Source organism: Typopeltis vanoorti, chromosome 5, assembly GCF_054136105.1.
Source record: "Typopeltis vanoorti isolate ZY-2024b chromosome 5, IOZ_Tvanoo_1.0, whole genome shotgun sequence".
Classification (NCBI taxonomy): domain Eukaryota; kingdom Metazoa; phylum Arthropoda; class Arachnida; order Uropygi; family Thelyphonidae; genus Typopeltis; species Typopeltis vanoorti.
This window is the reverse complement of record NC_143553.1, coordinates 133,148,589-133,168,815: the sequence shown is the minus strand read 5'-3', so window position 1 is coordinate 133,168,815 and position 20,227 is coordinate 133,148,589. Positions and strand designations below refer to the sequence as shown.

Sequence of the window (20,227 nt, the reverse complement as noted above, 5' to 3'; positions counted from 1 at the left end):
AATTCAGTCGTGCTTCAGATTGACATACTTGTCAGAATCCGCTTTTTCAAATATGACCGTTATAAAAAATCAATTAAGAAACCAAATTACAAATGATCATTTGGATGATTGTCTGCAATTGGTCACTTCTTCATATCAACTTTAGGTAGTCCTAAAAATATTGCGAGGTCCAAACAATGCCAAATTTCACATTAACTTTTTTTTTTTAATCAACCAGCATTTCCTGTAACTTGTGAATTTGTAATCAATTTGTTGTTTTTTCTAACTTTGGTTTTCCAAAATAGAGAAATAAATATTTTATTCCAATATACAGTAGACTCTCGACTCTCCGGCCTAATGTGGCGGAAGGGCAGGCCAGATAACACAAAAGCCGGATAGGCCGGAGTTCTAGGCCTACCTTTTCACACAAATGTGAAAAGGTAGTCCTAAGATGAAAAAGTCAAAACTTACAGTTTTTAGTTTTTGAAAAAGTCCTAGAGTGATGACTACTTCACCCTTTTAGCCCTCTTCTGCAATGCAGTGTCCCTCCAATTAAGCAAGCAGATGATATCAGCTGGCGTCACTTCCTCCTGCTCAATAATGTACTGCGGTGCTGCCTCAATCATCTTGAACCCTTCCGAATGTGGGATGAGATTTTTCCTGTCATCTAAGGATGCCTCCTCCTCTTCTTCCCCCTGTGTCACCAACTGTACTTTTCCCGACTCCTACCTCCAAAGCAATAGTTTTTGCCGTACCCCAGAGTCTAGTCGCTTTATAGCACGTAGTTTCTCCTTCATAGTCACTACAACCTTTTTTCATTTATCACCCATTTCGTAATCTTTAATAAAAAAAACAACGAAGCACACCAAACAGCAATTTACTAACATAACCAGGAACAGTGGCAAACGTATTCTGCACTTGTGGACATCCGTTACACAACTGACGAAGCGGAGAAATCCGCACTTTGCATGTCTCAACACGGCACGGAGGAGGATTGTAGAAGACGCCCACTTGCAACGCCTTGGCAAAGTAAATTATAGTACGTATTCCTCATTTTATCACAGAGAATTACTGTATTATTATAATTCTCCGTGATAAAATCCGGGCTCCGGATAGTCGAGAGTCTACTGCATTTTTTTTTTTTTTTTGTTGTATTAAAATAATTAAAATTCATAAATAAATTTTTAGATACACAAAGTTTTTAGTTGTGTATTTTTTTTAGTTGTTTATTTGTGCGTAATCAGATATCAGGTTGGGGGAATGTGATCTATATAAGAGAGTAGATCGCCGAATAACTTTTTATAGAAAAGTAGGTCGCGATGTAAAAAAGGTTGAACACCACTGGTATATAGGCTAGGCTACTGTGAAGCAATCATATTGATTACACTAGGCTACCAATCATATTGCTGCTTCTGTGTTATACCTGTAAATAAATATGAATTTCTTTTTCACGTTATCTTTTCATTTTTTATGTCTAGTGTTTGTAACATGTATAACATCTACAGTGTTTTGTATCATACAAGACAATACTGATGTAGGTGCTGATAGACAGGTGATTCATCTTGTAAACAGATGCCAAAAGACGCCTAAATTTATTACCGTACGTTTATTGAACTTAGGGTAATAAATAAATTTAGTTTAATTCTTTATCCAAGTGTAAGCAAACAAAGTTTGCGCCTGAAGTATCTTCAGGACTGAGGCAACTCGTTTTAAAGGTGGACCAAGCTCTCATCACTTGTCTTAGTATCTCCCATCTCCCATAATGCAAAGCGCATCTCCTTGTGGACATATATAATGCTATGCATTAAGGGATGGGCCACTACCCAGACTGATTTCGACCTTTATTGAGTTCTCGTCAGTGGGAGCCAGACCCAGAGGTAGTGATACTAAGGTGGAAGCAATGGAGAGGTCATATTTACCTATATGAGTTACCAAAAGGTGTCTCACCTTATTATTAAATTACTCTGGATTTAGAGAAAGATGTTGGAAGTTTTTTTTCCCACTTGGTTAGACTTACACTTGGATAAAGGATTAAACTAAATTTATTATAGTCTAACCAAGTGGGAAAAAAACTTCCAACAGTAAACTTACAGTATCGATAAATACAGTGCAGTACTCCAAATCTATTTTCTCTTCCTTGTGATTTTCTTAATGACATTTTCTTTTCTATAGTTTACTGTATTGTCAGAATATAGTGTATAATACATTTCTTTTTTTTCTTTTCTTTTAACCCTTTTTATAGCCACTTCTGGCTATAGGTGTCTCCCAATTCTCTCCATCTGTTTCTCTCCTGAGCTTGTTGGTGCCAAAGAGTTCCAATTGCTTTTCTTATATCATTTGACCATCTTCTTCCAGGCTGATCTTTTACCTTCATATGGCCACCACTCCAGTAAAAATTTTGTCCATCTATTGTCCTTGAGTCTTGCGATGTGTCCTGCCCATTTCCATTTCTTTTGAAGCATGTTTTCTCCAATATCTAAAAATTTTGTTTTAGCTCTTATTTCTTCATATTTGATTTTATCTCCGAGTCTTATGTTTAGCAGACATCTTTCCATTCTTCTTTCTGTTTTTTGCATTTTATCTATTATTTCCTTTTTTTTTTCTTTTCTTTTAATCCTTTTTATAGCCACTTCTAGCTATAGGTATCTCCCAATTCTCTCCTGAGCTTGTTAGTGCCAGGTTTCTGTCCGTATGTCATAGCAGGCAATGCACATTGGTTGAACAGTCTTGCTCTGTTCTCAGGTTTTTATTTTGCTGTTTAAAAATATCGTCAATTTTTCAAAAGCTGCCCATTCCTATTCTTTTCACTTCTTTTTGACTCCTTGTTTTTTCAATGTTAACAATTTTCCTAAGTATACATACTCATCTACTATTTCAATTTCTTCTAATGCTCACTTTAATGTTGTCTTTCATCGTATCCTTTTTGGTTTGTCATTATTTTGGTTTTCTCAGAATTAATGTCTAATCCAGTTTATGGTCAACAGTAGGCTATTATTAGTTAAGTTTTTGGGGAGTCAAAAGTTATATGTGGATTTTCGACTTGTGGGAATCCAGTTTATGGTCAACAGTAGGTTATTATTAGTTAAGTTTTTGGGGAGTCAAAAGTTATATGTGGATTTTTGACTGTGTGGGAGGGGTCAGTGCCCCTAACCCCCACATTGTTCAAGGGTCAAATGTATTTCATATTGTGTATTTAGAATTTATTACCATAACTTACATATTCCATAACTATATAGCCTGTTCATTTCATTCAGAAATCTTTCCTTGTATTATATGTGAAGGCTATTTTGATCTTATTCATGTGCACTTATATGGCACTTAAATCTTGATCTATAATTTACATTCTCTTTTCATTATTATATAACTTTTTTTTTCAGGTTACAAAGCTCCATTTAAAAGAAACAGTTCAAATGATAACATAAAGGAAGATCAAAGGAATGTGCTTGACAAAAATGTGGATAAAGAAAATATGCCAAATCCATTACAACATTTGCTGTCACTCAATCTTGGTAATTCTTCTTTATTAACTGATGAGCTTGATTCCAGAATTCATATAACAAGTCTAAGTAACCTGGATTATACCTGGTCAGAAAATAGCCTAAATAAAAAGAAGTCAAAAAAAACAGTGAGGTTTGCTGTGGATTATGATAGAGATATGGATTTATCGGATAAATTCTTTATAAAAAACTCTTCTGAAACCACTTCATTGGCAGAGGCTTCACAGCCTTCAGACAGTGATGGTAGACTGCCTGAAAACTCAACCTTACAAAAGAGTGCTGTTGATAAAGAGAATAATTTTAGTTTTTCTGTTTTTCCAGAAGGAGCTTATGTATTTCCAAAAAAACAAAGCAAGTCTTCAGGCTTGCTTGATGTTAACTTATCTAAAGATGCTATATTTGGAAATGAAAGCATTAAAAATCCATCAAAGATTAATTCAGTTAGTATGAGTAATAAATTGATACATTCTCAAAGTAACATTCCAAGCTGCAGAGGTAATAATTATTCATCAAATAACTTGAGCAATTCTGAAGAATCCTTTAACGATCATAGTAAAAATAGTTTATCACAAAAAAATAATGTGGATGAATTAGAATTAGGTTCAGATCACAGTAGTGAAACAGCATCTTTCAAAAACGGTACTTTGAAATCAAATGTTGATAACAGAACAACTTCAGACCATCATAATTTAGATGTTGGAATCAACTTAGCAGTTGAAAATTCACACAAAGTTGAGTCACTAAATCTTTCAGTGGTTAATGATAGTAGCCTGAATGACAAGATTTTTCAGCATACCTCCAGCCAAGAACAATTAATAATGAAGAATATAATTTCATGTAGTAATGAAAAATTTATGAAATATAGTGATATAAAAGATAGTTTGTCAGAAGGTAAATCATCTGATAGTGTCTCATTTGCAGATGAAGATCATGATAACATCATCAAGCAACAAGTAGAAAATGCATTAAGTAACAGTCCTTTACATTCCAGTACCTATATTTTGCCTACCATGAAAAGTAATGCTGTATCAAAGAACTTAGAGGTTGCAAAAGAATCTGCATTGATAGCAACAGATGCAAACACTAAAACCAAACATCAAATTAATAATCTGGAATTGGAAATTGGCAGTTTTAATGAGGTAATTTTCACTTTATATTAATGTTTTATCACATTGGTTTCAAGATTGAATTATCTTGAATGATATTTATAAAAATCTTAATTGTTCTGTTTAGTGTAAATTAAAAATTAATTCTTGTAGATAAGTTTATGCATTGGTTATACATAGCTTTTAATTTTTCAGAAAATGTATACTAACATATTAATTATAAAAAAAAAATTAATTACTACCTTCCTATACGTTGGCAGCATTACATTGCTGTCATCGGGAATAACAAAAAACAATGACATGTGCATGCAGGCATTAACACCGGGTAAACGAGGCTAAGAAAGGCAACAGAAATCGAGCTTAGAGTCCTAAATGGTGCCACCTAGCGGACTAAATTGGGTTGTCTTGGCTGTTGGACTGACGATCTTAAAATGTATACTTCCCAAATTTGTAGTCATGCACCTGAATTTCATTAGGCATTTTTGAAGAATAGTCCTTCATACTTGTATTTGCTACAGTGTAATAGTGTGGCCTTCTTCCAACATATCCTGTAGTAGGTGTCCAGGGCATGGTTAGCTGAGTTGCTGTAATGCTGGAACCAGATATAGTCCTTGAGTTCGGATATCCTGATATTTGACTGTCCTGCCTGTTTGACCATAGTAGGACAGTTTGCAACTGCAAGGAACCTGGTATACTCCTGGTAGCTCTAGAGGGTATGGCTAGTGTTTGGTGGAGCAGATAAGAGATGCCAGTTTCTTATGTGGTCTGTAACTGGTTGTAAGGTCATTTCCTTAAGATTTTTGTTAATTTTTCAGATGTACCCCGGATATATGGAATGGTGATAGGTTTTGAGTAATCTTCTTTGATGAAGGACAGGAGGGGATTGTTGTCACCTGGTTTTAATATATTTTGGATTTTTTTGGGGGGGGGGGGGATCATAACCATTGGCTAAGAAAGTGTTTAAGGATATGGTCAAGTTCAGTACTTAGGACACTATTATCTGAACTGATTAATTTTGCCCTGTTATATAGGGATTTTATAATCCCTATTGTTGGGAATGGGCAGGTGACTGCTGGTTTTATGTATCTACCTGTATGTGTAGGTTTTCTGTAAACAGAAAATACCAGGGATCCATCAGGCTGGTGTGTAATCAGAGTGTTTAGGAATGGGAGATGTTGTTGTTTTCCTTTTCCAAGGTAAAATGGATCTTGGTGTGTTGATTACTTAGGTGTGTTAAGAAATTGTGGAGTGTATCCAGGCCATGCGGCCAAATGGAGAACACATCATCATCATCCACGTAGTAGCATTGCCAGACAGTGGGTTTATGTGGAGCAGAGTTTAAAGCTTTTTCTTCAGAGGTCTCCATAAAGAAGTTGGCCAGGGGTGGAAAGAGTGGAGAACCCATGACTGCTCCCTCTGTTTGTAGAATTTTTCCTTGCCTAACCAAATAGCCTGAGTTCATGGTGAACTGAAATAAAGCTGAGATATCGGGAGGAAGTATGGCTTGGATGAGGTCTAATCATTGAGTGGGACATTGGTGAATAAGAAGGAGACATCATAATGGTCATTTATGATGTCTCCTTTATGTTAGTGTGTTGGAGTGTGAGGTGTTCTGTGCTGGCTTTAAATTGGGCTGAGTTTTTTGTGTGTGAAGGTGTGTTGCCAGTATATTGTGTGAGCACTTTGGCTAAATGTTTGGCTAATTTATATGTGCATAAATCAATGCCATCCATAATGGCACTTTTTTCCTCCTTATTTTCTTATTTATCAGGGTTTGTAGTCCCACATTCTATTACTTGGTCTCCAATAGTCAGTATTTACCAATCTCAGTATTATCTGATTACTGGCTTCTGTATCTCCTTCACTGTTTCCTAATTCCTTCAGAACCCAGGTCACCGTATTCAAGTACAGTCATATATGGGCCTTAAAATGACACTTTACTTTTTTATCCTTGTAAGTTTATGTCTATCTCAGCACTAATAATTCTTTCAGTAGCTTATGAAATATATTTATGTGATAGATCACAAGAATATTGCTCAACTATGTTTGCCTGAAGCTAGAATAAGTGATTTACATAGTTATATATAAGAAAAATGACAGAAATTCTGAGGTGCTTATGATAAGTGAGAACAAATATTTAAAACTAGGGTTTTAGAAAACCCCCAGAAAACTTTTAAAGTTTAAAAGTTCATAACGTTTAGACCTTTTATTATTATTACCTCAAGACCTCATGGAGTCAAAGACTCATCTTGGAGGTCCTTTTATCGCACACACAGCTCATCATACAGTGTCTTAAACACACTCAAACTCCTTGCAGACACTACACTCTCAGGCAAGGCATTCCAATCATTCACAACTCTGCACGTGTTTTCTGTTTACATCTTTTCAATCTTTTCTCATACTCAACACATCTGGCCACAATAGTCCATGTGTAGCCTAATCAAAGCCTTATACAACGGAACAAGAATCTCCCTACTTCTACACGTCTATATCCTCCGCATCATTCCCAGAAGCCTTTGTCTTGTCTTCACAATTTTGGCTATGTGTTCCCTAAATTTCAGATCCTTATCCACTATCACCCCCAGATCTATTTTCTCCACCTCCGGCAATATATCCTCACCAAGCATAAATTCTGCATCCCATCTTTGTTTTCCAAATTTTAAAACCTTACATTTTGCAACTTGCATCCTCATTTCCATGCCGAATCACTCAATTTATTCAAGTCTTCTTGTAAGGCCACAACTCTTCATGGTTCATTCCAATTTTGCATTATCTGCAAACAACTGAATATCTCCATCCAAATCTTCACCAATATCATTAATATAAAAGTTAAACAGTAATGGCCCTAAAACAGATCCCTGAGGCACTCCACCAGTGACGTTCCTTTTCCTGGATATCGCTCCCCCATACACAACTTGTTGATACCTATCAGATAGCCAGTCTCCAATCCAATGCACTAATCTAATATCCAACCCCATCTGCTCTAGTTTGACTGTCAACTTATCATGAAGTAATCTACCAAAAGCCTTTGTGAAATCCAAGTATATTACTGTGTATCCTTCTCCTCTGTCCAAGGAAGCAGTCACTTTATTGTAATAAGTAATAGACATGACCTCCATTTAGCAAATCCATGCTGTCCATCAAAGATAATACCATTGTTGTCAACCCAACTCTGGATCCTAGTTCTCACAATCTTCTCCAACAACTTAATCACAACACCTGACACACAGATAGGCCTATAGTTTGATGCTTGAGTTCGATCACCTCCTTTATGAAGTGGCACAATCTTGCCCTCCTTCCACTCCTTAGGAACTTGACCGAGTGCAAGACTCATATTAAAAAAATATGTCAAGGCAGGTGTCAACTCCCTGGCACATTCCTTCAGAATACGTGGTGATATATTATCAAGGCCCACAGTCTTATTAACATCTATTTTACTCAACTCCCCATGCACCTCTTGCTCACTTACAGTCAGTCTCTCCTCTCCATCATCAACTGCTCTCAATCTCTCCATGAAGTCACATTCACAAGATTGAAAGACCTTTATGAACTGCTCATTAAGTATCTCCACCACACATTCCGCAACAGCTGTCTTTATACCATTTTCTCCAGTCAATGTCATCCTTCCGTAATCATTCTCCCTTTTGCTGGCTACATATCGAAAGAACTCCTTAGGATTCTTTTTGGCTTCATTAGCTAACTGCTGTTCATACCTCTCTCTTTAGCTACCCCTCACCAACCAAGTCACCCTCCTTGCCTGGTCTTTGTAGACCTCATGGAATTGGTTATTTTCACTTCTCTTATGCTGCCTCCACAATGCCCTTTTTCTCTGTAACACATGCTTAATCTTTTTATTCATCCATCTCACACCTACCTAATTTAACCTTCTCACCCTTGGAATACATTTAGACATTGCATCTACTAGATAGTTTTTGAAAATTCCCCCAAGCTGCATTGATCTCTTTTCCAGCTAACTCCTCATTCCATGCCACACCTGCAAGCTGTCTCCTGAGCTCTTCATAATCACTGCCCTTGTAGTCCCACATATGCCCTTTTCTCACAGAGGTCCTCACACTGCTGGCAACCACCCAGGTAATCACCTCATGGTCACTCTCACCAATTAGTTGATGATTTGACACCTCATTTATAATTACATCCTCTGATGAGATGACCAAATCCAACACCTCAATCCTTGTGTGCCCTCTGTTATACACTGTCTGAGGTAGTTATCCCTCAAAAACTCGAACTCATTTTCTCTACTTCCAGTTGCTATCTCATTATTCCAGTCTATATTGCATAATTAAAATCGCCCATAATGATCACCCTTTTCTTATTTGCTTGGCTAATTTGATTATACATTTCATTATTATCACCACCATCCACATAACCTGGTCTATAACAACAACCAACCAAGTATTTGATTCCATTCCTCTATCTCACGCCATACTGCCTCAAAACCACTGGGCACTGTTTCTCTCTTGCATCTCTACTTTGTATGGACATAACTCTTTCTCTATCACCAATAGCACTTCCCCTCCCTTTTTACCCCTTCTATCCTCACAAAACACATCATACCTTTCCATCTCTATTCCTGTCAGGATGTCGTCCTCTTCCAACCATGTCTCACTTATTCCGACAATCTTTGGGTGAAAAGATGCAATTAGTGCAAACTTTTAAAGTTTGAAAGTCTAAAAGTCTATGAACTTTGAAAATTTTTTTTTAGAAAACTGTGGCAAACCATTTTCTGTTAGTTGATGACATTTTTGCTGTTTAGCCTCATTCTGAAAATGAACTTACCACTTTCTTAGATTGGATCAATAGCCTTCACCCATGCATTCACTTCATGGAAAAAGAAAATGCTGTTAGTTTACCATTCTTGGACATCCTTCTTACTCTCACAGCTCCAGTACTTTGTCAACCAGTGTTTATTGGAAACCTTCCTTTACTGGCAGATTCATTCATCAAAAGTCTGCTCCTCACACCTCTCAAAAAATTGGTGTTATGAAGTCAATAATAATTGATAGAGCACACAATTGGTGTTCCTCCCTCAAGCTTACAACAAAAAACTTTCATGGAATTAAATGTTACAACCCTCATCAAATCCAACAGATAATTGACTCCTATGTTCCAGCACTTGATTTTTTGAGAGTGCAGGGTTCCAATCCTTTATTCTTCTGCTATCTCTGAACCTATTAGTAGAATATTGAAGTGGTATCATCTTAATCCTGCATCTTTTTGTATATATCAACAAAAGTTCTCATCTGTTACCATCTACAAAAGGCAAACTGTTGTTTCTATCTCTGGTGTTTAGCAAATCCTTTGTGAATGTAATTTGACAACTTTAGGCTGACAGGCCGTTTTGTGAAAAAAATAATTAATGAACATCAGTACTGTGTTGAATATGCTAAACCTCAAAAAACTGGTCTGGCATAGCATAGTATCAACACCAGTAGCAGCTGGTGAAAATTTTAAGTGGGGGTGCTGCATATACAAAATAAGAAAAATAATTCATTTTTTCTTAATCAGTAACCAATTTATTAATAAGTAAATTTACATATTAAAAAAAAATTGCTTTATTAAAAATATTATTTGAAAATAAAATCCTTGTATCTATAATAAATGAATAATTATATTATTTTAACAGAATAAAATAAGATTTACCAAAAATATTTCACTTTCACCAGCTGCTACCAATAATAAAAGTTTCGTATCTCACAGAAATAACGTGCACAAGCATACATTTTATCTGTAGCGACACTGCTCGTTGAGCAGTGTTGGATTCACTTGTTACGTGTGGTGACAAGGGCAAATATTGGCGAGTCTAGCAGCAACTGACCAGACGTGATAATTCTGACACCGCTTTAGATCGCAGTGCATTCGTTTCATAGTCTAAAGCGTTAATTGAACAATTCCAGTTATTAACTATTCAATCAATGTAGAAACATAAGCTGTAACCTTTAACATGTTATATTGCATTTATATAATGTTGTAAGCATTGTTATTATTTATAAACACAAACAAAGCCAGTGTGAGACCATTGCCACTTGTTGGAGGCGTGAAATGGCTTGCAAAAATTCCATGTTTGGTCTCCAGAGCAGGGTTTTCAGATTATGTAAAAAATAAATCGAAATTTAAAAAACTTCAAAAAATCAGTTTATTTCTCATATGGGTAAAGAAATTAATGAGCAAAACTATATACAGATTGACAGTTCAGTTAATCAATTAGTGACACTATTTGGGAGTAGGTGCAAGTTTCTCAGACTTCCACGAAGGAATCCATGGGGCAGTCATCTGTGATATGATGCATAGTCTCTGCACAGTGTCATACACACAAGAGAGCGATTGACTGTGAAATTCTTCACAGATGTTGTAAGTTGGCCCATCTGCTTGTCCACTCCTAAATCTGTGTAGTTGGCTCCAGAGATGTCGAGGTAGATTAAATCCTCGAGGTTCGACAGTTGGATCTGTGATCAGGTACTTGTTTGTGGTTTGTAGTTCATTCCAGAGTCTTCTCCATCAGACCTGGGGACCATCATCTGGTATTTCCACAAGCCAGATAGGAGGTAAGGCAGCATAAAAATCTCGCATAAACGTTTTACTTTTTATGTTCGTTTTTCAGTTTGATTAATTTTTTTTTACTTAGTATACATTAGTATTATTGGAGCCTCTATGTGGTAAAGCAGTAGCCTAATAAAGGAGGCTTAAATATAGTTATAACATGTGCACACTGTTGTAATGGCAGCTGTTTTTTCACTTGAGTTTCGCTTTGAATCTCAGTAATGCATATTAGTTTTTATGAAATCTGAGATTCTCAATCCTTGATAGCTAGAGGCATAAGTCAAATGGGAGGTCTGAATATTATCAAAGGTAAGAGAAAATAGAATAAGATCTTTATGAGAAAACAGAGAGCTTGTTTTGATAGCATTGTAGTTCATTAATTTGTCCTCATCTTGCTTGAAATGACAAGGGAGATCAGTATTTAGGGCATTGATTATTGAAGATCTCAAAGCTTGGAATATTTGAACGCTACAGGACTTGTCAAATGAAGGGGAGAAATGGAGTGTACATCATCAGCATAATTATGGAGAGGATTTGTTCTTAAGAGAAAGAAGGTCATTTATGTATAGGAGGAGAAGAGTATTGGCAAAAGTACAGAGCCCTATAGTGTACTGTAGCACTGGGGGGATAAATCTGAAGAGATAAAACAATCCACCATGACATGTAGTGAATGACTAGTGAGGAAAACAGCTACTCATTTGTAAAGCATTAATAGGCAAATGATAAGATGGCAGTTTGATAAGTAGAGCTGTGTGCTAGATCTCAGTTAATTGACCTGAAAATGTCAAGGGCTACCATGTCTGGTGGTGTGTGTTATTGGCCAGAAAATCTGAGTTAGTGGTGCCTCCAGGTAGTGAAATGGGCGTTTGATAATCTCTCCATTGTTTTAAAACAGTTGAGGTGAGGATAAATTTTTATTACCTTTCTTTAGATGGGCAGTATAATTCTGGTTTGCCATTGGGAGGATATTATCAAGACCAGAAGATGTATCAAAGTTATTAAAGCTTCCTATGATATCTTTCTGCAAAAAGACTAGAGAAGATGTACAGTATGTTCTTCTTGATATAGTAGTGATTTGCCTTGGTTGTCTATACAGGAGTTGGGAAGAGAAGACTGATGCCTACAAAGTCAGCCTTATCTTTGAATAATGTTACAGTGATATGATCTGGATTATAGAGAATCAGAAACATGTAAGTTGTACCCAGTAATCTTCATGATGGACTAGAAGGTTCAGTTGTTTTTAAATTTAGGAGGCATGTTTTTTGCATTTGGTGCATTTTGGATTTGTTGATGATCTTTTGTAGTGCTGCTGGAGGATTTTTTCCTCCCTTTTTTCACACCCACACAAGATAGTCCAAATTTTTATCTTGAACTGTTTTCACATACTTGTTAAAGAACCTAGGCTTGGTGGATAGAGGTTTGAGTTTTGGATGGAATGAGGATTGAAAGTCTTCATTTCAGCAAGGATTATTTCATTTCTTCTGTTGTTATAGATTAGGAAACACATGGAAAGGAGTAGTAGAAATCATTCCAAAAAAATCAGAAATCAGCTAACGCCTTTTTATTCCCGTATACTGGAGTAGGCGAGGCCATTTAGCCCTATCTAACTTTTGGAGACTGAGTGGGCAGTTCAATCTCCACTGGTACCCAATCAGAGACAGATGGCTCAAGGCTATCACTAATTAAGCGGTACGCAGTGAAGAGAGACGGCTCAAATGTGCCACCATCTCGTGGTCCCTAATCCTACCACAATATATTTAATGTCTGAAATAATGTGGGTTCTACGGTCGATTTTCTTGAGTTTACAGGATGAAAAACCCGAGTTTCCGGGAGGAAAAACCTGCTTGCCCGTGCCAGAGATCGACTAACTCGGGAACCGGTCGAAAAAAGGCTTAGAAAAATTTCCTCTAGTCGCCAACTAGACTCGAAACCAACCCTTCCTTCGTGCGGCCAAGTGCGGTGGTGTGCAAACGCCACATCCACTGAGCTACACAGGCTACAGAAATCATTCCATTTGGTACTTAATACCACACAAGATAGTCCAAATTTAGCCAAGCAAATAAGAAAAGGGTGATCATTATGGGTGATTTTAATTATGGCAATATAGACTGGAATGATGAGATAGCAACTCAAAGTAAAGCAAATGAGTTTTTTGAGTTTTTGAGGGATAACTACCTCAGACAATATGTAAACAGAGGGCACACGAGGATTAAGAGTCTTGGATTTGGTCATCTCATCAGAGGATGTAATTATAAATGAGGTGATTACCTGGGTGGTTGCCAGCAGTGCGAGGACCCCTGTGAGAAAAGGGTATATATGGAACTACAAGGGGGGGGATGATTATGAAGAGCTCAGGAGACAGCTTGCAGGTGTAGCATGGAATGAGGAGTTAGCTGGAAAAGAGATCAATAAGGCTTGGGCGATTTTCAAAAACTATCTAGTAGATGCAATGTCTAAATGTATTCCAAGGGTGAGAAGGTTCAATAAGGTAGGTGTGTGAGATGGATGAATAAAGAGATTAAGCATGCGATACAGAGAAAAAGGGCATTGTGGAGGTAGCATAAGAGAAGTGGAAATAACCAATTTCATGAGGTCTACAAAGACCAGGCAAGAAGGGTGACTTGGTTGGTGAGAGTAGCTAAAGAGAAGTATGAACACAGTTTGCTAATGAAGCCAAAAAGAATCCTAAGGAGTTCTTTCGATATGTAGCCAGCAAAAGAAAGAATGATTATGGAAGGATGACATTGACTGGAGAAAATGGTATAAAGACAGCTGTTGCGGAATGTGTGGTGGAGATACTTAATGAGCAGTTCATAAAGATCTTTCAATCTTTATGAGAAAAATATGCAATTGTTGTGAGAATGTGACTTCATGGAGAGATTGAGAGCAGTTGATGATGAGGAGGAGAGACTGACTGTAAGTGAGCAAGAGGTGTTTGGGGAGTTGAGTAAACTAGATGTAAATAAGGCCGTGGGACTTGATTATATATCACCGCATATTCTGAACGAATGTGCCAGGGAGTTGACACCTGCCTTCACATATTTTTTTAATATGAGTTTTGCACTCTGTCGAGTTCCTAAGGAGTGGAAGGAGGACAAGATTGTGCCACTTCATAAAGGAGGTGATCGAACTCAAGCATCAAACTATAGGCCTATCTGTGTGTCAGGTGTTGTGGTTAAGTTGTTGGAGAAGCTTGTGAGAACTAGAATCCAGAGTTGGGTTGACAACAATGGTATTATCTTTGATGGACAGCATGGATTTGCTAAAGGGAAGTCATGTTTTAGTAGTCTACAATAAAATGTTTAGTATTACAATAAAGTGACTGCTTCTTTAGACAGAGGAGAAGGATACACAGTAATATACTTGGATTTCGCAAAGGCTTTTGATAGAGTATCTCATGATAAGTTGACAGTCAAACTAGAGCAGATGTGGTTGGATATTAGATTAGTGCATTGGATTGGAGACTGGCTATCTGATAGGTATCAACAAGTTGTGTATGGGGGTGTGATATCCAGGAAAAGGAAAGTCACTAGTGGAATGCCTCAGGGGTCTGTTTTAGGGCCATTACTGTTTAACTTGTATATTAATGATATTGGCGAAGATTTGGATGGAGATATTCAGTTGTTTGCAGATGATGCAAAGTTGGGACGAACCCTAAAGAGTAGTGAAGATGTTGTCTTACAAGAAGACTTGAATAAATTGAGTGATTCGGCACGGAAATGGGGATGTGAGTTCGATGTTGCAAAACGTAAGGTTTTAAAATTTGGAAAACAAAGATGGGATGCAGAATTTATGCTTGTTGAGAATATATTGTTGGAACTAGAGGAAATAAGAGATCTGGGGGGTGATAGTGGATAAGGATGTAAATTTAGGGGACACATCGCCAAACTTGTGAAGACAACACGAAGGCTTCTGGGAATGATGCGGAGGACATGGATGTGTAGAAGAAGGGAGATTCTTGTTCCGTTGTATACGGCTTTGATTAGGCCACACACATGGACTATTGTGCCCAGATTTGGTCACCGGGTTTTCAGAAGGATGAAGAGATATTGGAAAGGGTCCAAAGGCGACTGACTAAGGTATTTTCTGACCTCTGGAATGTTGAGTATGAGGAAAGATTGAGAAGATGTAATTTGCAGAGTCTGGTGGACAGGAGGAAGAGGGGGAGATATGATAGAGACCTAAAAGTTGGTAAGGGGTTGTTATAGGATCAGTGGTGGAGAAGTTCTACAGAGAATAGTGGGAGATCAGGGGAGAACCAGAGGTCATCCCTGGAAACTGTCACCGGGTAGTTTCTGTCACTAAGGTAGTTTCTGACCTCTGGAATGTCGAGTATGAGGAAAGATTGAGAAGATGCAACTTGCAGAGTCTAGTGGACAGGAGGAAGAGGGGGAGATATGATAGAGACCTACAAGTTAGTAATGGGTTGTTATAGGATCAATGGTGGAGAAGTTCTACAGAGAATTGGGAGATAACGGGAGAACCAGAGGTCATCCCTGAAACTGTATAAAGAGGGAGTGAGAGGCAGGTTTTTTTCTTGCAGAGTTGTGAATGATTGGAATGCCTTGCCTGAGAGTGTGGTGTCTGCAAGGAGTTTGAGTGTGTTTAAGACACAGTATGATGAGGGGACCTCCCAGATGAGTCTTTGACTCCATGAGGTCTTGGGGTAATAATAATAATAATACTGCCAATGAACATGAGAATGGCTGGGTAAACGATTTTTTTCTTTTCTCTTCCATAGAAAAGAAAATGTAGCAAGGTTATCTTCATTAGAGAGAGAGATCTAAATTATAATGGAGATCTTTCCAAATATTAATTGGAAGGAGATTTGGTTAAAAAAATATGCAATTGTTGGATGGATAGTGAGATTGTGTGGTGTTCTCGTAGGTGGATAATTTACATTAAATCATTGCTGACAGCAAATACCTTGGCATATCTTCCAGTAAACTCCGTGGAATTAGAGAAGGAAGTCAGGAAGTTTTGATTTATGAACATTGAGGTACATAGGAAAATGATCTCACTGTTTGGGTATTTGTACTGCATAAAATCCAGCTTCGGAGATAAAATAATGAAAGAGGTCATAGTGGTGATCAAATTTTGAGAGTGATAGAAATAAAATAAATGCAGTGACATGTAAGAAGAAAATTTTGAGCCAGAACAGATCAAAAAGAGGGAATTCTAGGTTTGGCATTTCTCTGGCACGGAGTGTCAGATAATTGAATGCAGAAGTATGATATGTGTGATAGAAGGAATTATGCTGGTTTGTAATTTGGATAATTGAGAAATATTAGGTCTCGTTCTTTGCCTGTATGTGGTGGTGGTGAACATTTGTTTATGTTTTTGTTATTATATATATTGTACTGCTCCAGGAACTAGTTCCTTATTCAGAGGCTAGTTAAACTGAGGTTTTAGTTATTTGAGGGGTCAGGTAATTGAGAGATCATAGTTATTTAGAAATCTTTGCAGTAGAAATATATTAATAAAGTACACATGCATCATATTAAGTTGATATTTTACAGGCCAAAAACTCTACATTTATGAATGTGTCACATTGTAATGGAGAAACAAAAATGCCTGGTTTGGATTTAGCTTGCAATGAAATGAAAGACAGAGGTCTTTTCCCCAGGAAAGAGAAAGGTATTTATAGATAACTAATATCATCATCATAAGTAGATTTATTTTATATTAGACTTTTGAGTAGATGCCTTTTATTGCACTGAACTAAATCTGTATTAAATTAGAGACAAATACTTTTCTAGTATAAGCCACAGGTGCATTCTTGATGCTTGAAATTTTAACATTTTGGTAATCTTTAAAGCTGTTATCACAATCTTAAAACAGTATGAAAATTGGACAACATTGAGAGTTACTTCCTTCTCATCCATCAGATGATGAGATGTGAGTCCCTTATGAAATATTTTTCATCTGGCTCTATCTCTGAAGCCTGATAATTGCGATCTTTCCTTCAAAGACTGTAGCCAAGTTCTTTTTGGCCTGCTTCTTGATGGTCTTCCTTCAATGATTCCATTCAAGACTATATTTGGTAATCTCTGGAGCTGTCCAAACCATCTTAATTGCTGTTTAAGAATTATAGTTATGATATAATTATAGCCAGCCTGGTTGGCTGAGTGGTTATCATATCTGCACTCCAGCCAAAAAAAGGCTGCGGGTTTGAATCCTACTGTGGGCATGGATGTTTATGATTGTCTGTGGAAATATTAGTGGTGGACTGTAGATGGCATTGGTGTAGATCAGGCATGGCCAACTTCATTCTATATGAGGGCCAATGTATGATGAGTGGTAGCGTCACGGGCCGCACACTTTTAGACAGAACTTAAATAAAAATCAACTCTGAATTTTTTCAAGGCAATAGTTATTGCCTTGAAAAAACTATTACTGGGAGAACAATATAAAATACTTGACTGATTTAAATATAAGTTATTAAATTAAATTTAATCACATATTTCCATTTTTTTTTATGTAACACAACTTAATGAGAACACTGTCGGCGTTCGTTCATGTGCAGCAACGAGTTCATCAAAGTCAATTTTCAACGATGATGACAATATTCGTAAGAAATCCTGAAGGTGGTCATCAGTCAGTCGGCTTGTGATGATTTAACTGCCCTCATAGTTGAGAAAGTGCATTCACATATGTGCTTCCAAACATAGATGGAATTCTCAGGCTGAAATCACTCAGTACAGGATATTTTTCCCTTGGTACCAGCTTCCAAAAGGCAATGCCTATCTCCACCGTTGACTGGAAAAAGGGGACACTTTGAAGGTCACACAACTCCAATTGAATACTGTCATGCTGCTGTGAAATGTCGCATTTCATTGGGTGGTTAAATAATGTCAGTTGTGGCTGCATGTCACTGAAGTCAGAAAATTGCTTGCTGAATTACTCCAAAAGTTGGTCTAACATTGGCACAGTAAACTCGAAGTCAGTGTCATGGCTCTTCTCCATCAACTCCCTGCAGGAAGGGAAATGTATGAAGTTCCCTCTGACTAGGGCGAATTTAAAAACCTTCAGTCGACTTATGAACCCATCTAGGTGTCCAACTATATCTGAGATTGTTTGGTTACGTCCCTGTAACTTCACATTGAGTTCATTCATGTGGTGTGTGATGTCTGTTAGAAATGCGAGTAAGCTGTTAAAATGAGGATCACATAGTTTTGTGATTAGTTCTTTGTTTGTCTTCTCGTGTTCCTCTAAAAACTGTTTTATTTCCTTTCTCAAAGCAAAAGACTGTTTCAATCAGTTCCCTCTGCTTAGCGAACGTACTTCTGTGTACAACACTAAATCATCATATTCTGCCACCATTTCTGTTAGAAAAGAAAGAAACTTGCAGTGTCAAGGCCCGATTTCCACCCTTAATTAGATTTGCACCCTTTTTTTACAGTTTTCATAACCTCCCCTACCTCCAGAATTTTACCACACAGAACCTCCTGATGTATAATGCAGTGCAATACAGGGCAATTGATTCCAGCACTTCCTTAGTACGCCAACTAAGCCTGTTTGAGTACCACACATTGATTTTCTGCCATCTGTCACAATAGCTGTGAGATTGTTGATGTCACCATACCATTTACAACCTTCATAACTGCATCATAAATGTCTTGACCTTGGCTGTATTATGCAATGACCCTAATGCTAGTAGCTCTTCATTAATAACAAAGTCTTTGGAAGCAGTTCGAATGAAAATTAGAAGTTGAGCTGTATCTGTTATGTCAGTTGATTCATCTAGAGCCAATGAGAAGTAAGCTGAATCTGTAATAACACTTTTTAATTTATTTATTATGTGAGAACCTATTTCCTCGACTCTTTTTGTTATGGTTTGTTTTTATAGTGGGACACTTACAAACTCACTGGCAATTTTATCTTCCCCAAATGCACATGCCATTTTCACAGAACAGTGTTTTACAAATTCACCATCAGATAATGATTTTTTTTGTTTTTGCTATCTCTGCGCTTACAACAAACAATGCCAAGAGTGAGCTTTTTTGTATTGATGTTGGTTGAGTAAAAATAGATTTCTGAGCACTAACCTTTCTCTTCAAATTACGTACAATTTTAGTACATACGTGTCCAACGTATTCTTGGTATTTAGTGGCTTGGTGCTGTATGTAGTGGCATTTGAGGTTATATTCCTTGTGCACAGACAATACTTGCAAACACACAAGGCACTGTGGGTTGTTGTCATTATTGTTTATAAACAGAAATTCATTTTCCCATTTCTCCTGAAACGACCTGTTTTTTTCACAGATCTTATGTTTCTTACTTACAGTACACAAAGGCTGAAGTAACTGACCAGGTACAAACTGTGTCTGTGAAACTGATCACTGTAACCAGAGCAGAGCAAGTGACTTTCATTGATGCATTACTCTGGAGCACATAGAAATCTACCACTCCGACTACTACAACTTGCACAGAGAAGCAGTAGATTTTATAAATTGAATAATCTTTTTAAAGCAATTTTGATTGTGTGTTGAGAATATGAATTGTTTCCATCATCAGAAATAATGAATATAACTAGTATATCAATCAGAAAATCTGCGGTCGAAACTAATAGCTAAATTGATAATATATATAATTTAATATAGTTTTTATTCCGCCGCGGACCACACAAAATCACGTTATGGAGCGCCTGCAGCTTTTCAGACCTGCTGTTGACCACCTGTGGTGTAGATGATGATGGTAGTTGCAATTCATTGTAGTTGGTGGAGGCAGAGAGTTGTAGAGTAGGTGCCCTCCCTCGATGAGTCGTTGGACCCCCTGGGGTGTCATGTAATAATAATAATAATAATATCTTCTCTATAGTTCAAATTGTGTTTGACTTGCTCATTTGTTTTGTGTTCTGACCAGTGAGTTGTATTTATTTTTCTTAAGCATTTCATTTCAAATGCTCTGATTTTCTGTATTTTTTTCTGATCGAATCTTCATGTCTCAGTTCCATATGTTGCTGTAGATATAATAATGGTTTTGTAGAGTTTTAGTTTGGGATTATTTAAAATATTACATATTTTGTTTAATTTTTTCATATTAGACCATTGTTTGTTAAGTCTGTATTTTACTGTTTCTTTATTG

At 37.1% G+C, this 20,227-nt stretch overlaps 1 protein-coding gene across 2 annotated transcripts in view; it reads left to right on the top strand.

The window, feature by feature from the left end:
- Positions 1-20,227, top strand: part of LOC150106826 (uncharacterized) — a 153,688-nt gene that overhangs the window by 41,341 nt on the left and 92,120 nt on the right. For both annotated transcript variants that reach the window (XM_090392737.1, XM_090392736.1), the window contains exons 3-4: positions 3,357-4,615; positions 16,660-16,777. In XM_090392737.1, coding sequence (XP_090248863.1) covers positions 3,357-4,615; positions 16,660-16,777 — 1,377 coding nt within the window. The remainder of the gene's footprint in view (positions 1-3,356; positions 4,616-16,659; positions 16,778-20,227) is intronic.